The sequence below is a fragment of the Microplitis mediator genome, chromosome 3, assembly GCF_029852145.1.
Source record: "Microplitis mediator isolate UGA2020A chromosome 3, iyMicMedi2.1, whole genome shotgun sequence".
Classification (NCBI taxonomy): domain Eukaryota; kingdom Metazoa; phylum Arthropoda; class Insecta; order Hymenoptera; family Braconidae; genus Microplitis; species Microplitis mediator.
This window is the reverse complement of record NC_079971.1, coordinates 16,034,405-16,037,191: the sequence shown is the minus strand read 5'-3', so window position 1 is coordinate 16,037,191 and position 2,787 is coordinate 16,034,405. Positions and strand designations below refer to the sequence as shown.

The window sequence follows — 2,787 nt, the reverse complement described above, 5'->3', positions numbered from 1 at the left end:
ACGTGGATCAAAGAGGATGTGGTCATGGAATTTTATGGGATGCTGGTGAATACTCATACGATACATTGTCAAGTAATGTTTACACTTTTACAAAAAAAGCTTCATATTTTTATGTGCAAGGAGCACGAAAGAAAAACCTTCTTGAAAAACTAATTAACTATGCGGTACCAGTAATTGATTTGGAGAAAATGCGATTTTTCAATGAGGATTTAGATGAATATTCAAGACCAATATGCCCAAATAGGATAGATCATTTGAGAAGTAAAGGTGTTTATTCTTGTGCATTTGAAAATGCTAAACAAATCAAGCAATGGTTTATCGCGCACTGGGGTGAAGGCTCATCATATGACAAGTCTGTACAACTTTACTATCAATTGAGTGATTTAAGTAAAATGCAAGATTGTGATATTGCTTGTCTCGATGAAACATTCATTATGCTATTCGCGCGAGCTGAAATCAGTCAAGCTTGGGATAAGTTACCAGTGCACCTAAAAAATAGACAAAAAATCATGGACTATCAAGTGTGTCATGAACACGATGGTGTAGGTGACATTTATCCATACAAGAAAAACTGTTATGCATGTAATGAACGGAAAATAAATTATTGTACATATAGTTCTAACGTCTTTTTAAGAAAATAATATATTTCCTTAGAAATTCGTTGTGCTATAAATTAATAACTTTTACAGAATAAAACAGATTCACATGATATAATTGTTAAGAAAAAAGTTCGATTCAATCCAACACCCATTATTCATCATATGCGAGTATGGAATTTCGCATATCAATATGCTAGGAAAGGTAAATGGATGCAAGCAGCTGCAGATCGTGAGCGTTTTAGACGCAGAATTGATAAACTAAATATTATTCTAGAACCTGTATTAGTTAACAAATATAATTATATAAATAAAAATTATAATATTAAATTATAGGTTAAACTGTAACGTAAAAATAATAAAATAAAAAAACACTTGAATAAAATTTTTATTTTTCATTATTATTATTTATTCAAAACCTTTATCTTATAGAGTACAAAATATTGCTTACATTAATTTCCTAACATTATTACTTATAGGATTATATTCAATTATACGATCGTGTAAAATTAGACAGTATGCTGATGTTTGAGGTGAAAATGGAACTTTAGATTCAAATTCTACTCTAACATCCACTGGCCCAGATTTTATAGCTTCATTTTGTTTAGAACAATCAATTACATAAAGTGGGGCTTCTTTTAAAAATGCTGCCTTTGTCAACAATGGTTCTGGTTCTTTACCATAGTATGATGTTTGAAAATTAGTGTACATATCATATAATGATGCATACTGATTGCGATCGATATCAAGATTCAAATTACCATAAGGATAACTTTGAGAATTGAGGAAAAGTTTTACATCTCTAAGATTACAATGATCAAATTGACTGGCATCTTTTTTAACTGCGTTTTTCCTCGCAGTTTGAAATCCCAGAATCACATAACGTGGTTTCTCCAGCTGTGTTGATGTTTTAATTTGCCAAATGTGTTTTGTAGTTGCTGGAAGTAATGGATATTCATACAACTCCCATGAACGAAAACTCATTGAAATAGCTGGATCACTTGATATATAATTTAATGCTTGAATTTTCTGCTTATCAGATATAGTGATGTGTGGTATGAGCCACTCAACTTTATTTAGAGTAATCTTAACGTTTGCAGCAACATCAGTAACTGTTGCTGGTTTATGTATGTAAGCGTTAAGATCAGTATTTGATCTTCTGATAACTAACTCATATGTTGCATTCATGACAATGCGATTGTAATCTTCAGCAAACCCAAGCATGACACTTAATGGTATGGATACATCAAAGTATCCATCATCATTAGTTAATTTATTAGCATCACCCATCAACCACCCAGCATTTTCCATAAGATTTCGCTGTCCTGGACTTAGAGATGTGTAACTCTTCATCAGACATGTAATAGCTACATTTTTACATTGATCAATCACAACACCATTTAGTAGTAGGGATAATTCTTCAATCATATGACAAACAGCCATATTCACCAACTCCATTGTTCCATTAACTGCAGTCCCATCTGATTTTGTAAATTTTCCAGTTATGTGTAGTGTACTTTTGTTTAGTAATAAACATAAGCCTTGATTTTGCACACCGATACGGATTTCATCGTTATTATTTAATGTTGATGATGCGTATGGTTGATGTGCATGAAGTTCATAGTGTGCGATCGATTCATCATACACAATTGGTTTCTGAATGTCTAAGATTTCCGCCATGGTAATATAATGCAGCAAAAATTAATTTTCTTTATTTTCCCAATTTTCCACGTAACTTTAATCCGAGACTTTTGAGAAATTGAGCGTTCTGATGTGTTAACACTTTGGCATGTGCACGATGACTGATCGGTTTGAGGCATCTTGACTCAATTTTATACCCTCCACCAGTTTTCGTATTAAAAACAATTCCCATTATTTTATAGACTTTATGTGTAATCGTATAGTTATTGTTTCACCGCGAAAATTCACAGATTTCCCATCCTGATCTACTATGGACACTCTAAGATTACGTATTGTATCGACGGCGACTGGAAGGTAAATGATGTGCGATGGGATTTCAATGATCTTATATCCAGGTGCAACAGACGGGAAAAACTCATGGATTGTGTGCGCTTTGTGATTATTTATGTATGCACCACTAGTAATATTACACTCAAGTCTCAACGCATTAATTTTGAGAATCGTTACTGGTAAATCAGACTTGTGCAAGATATTTGGTGCTAGAGATCGA

At 32.8% G+C, this 2,787-nt stretch overlaps 1 protein-coding gene across 1 annotated transcript; it reads right to left on the bottom strand.

The window, feature by feature from the left end:
* Positions 1-1,043: 1,043 nt before the first annotated feature.
* LOC130665935 (uncharacterized) lies at positions 1,044-2,276 on the bottom strand. The gene has a single exon (XM_057466563.1). The coding sequence runs from the start codon at positions 2,274-2,276 to the stop codon at positions 1,044-1,046; it is 1,233 nt and encodes a 410-aa protein (XP_057322546.1).
* Between the last annotated feature and the right edge of the window lie 511 nt (positions 2,277-2,787).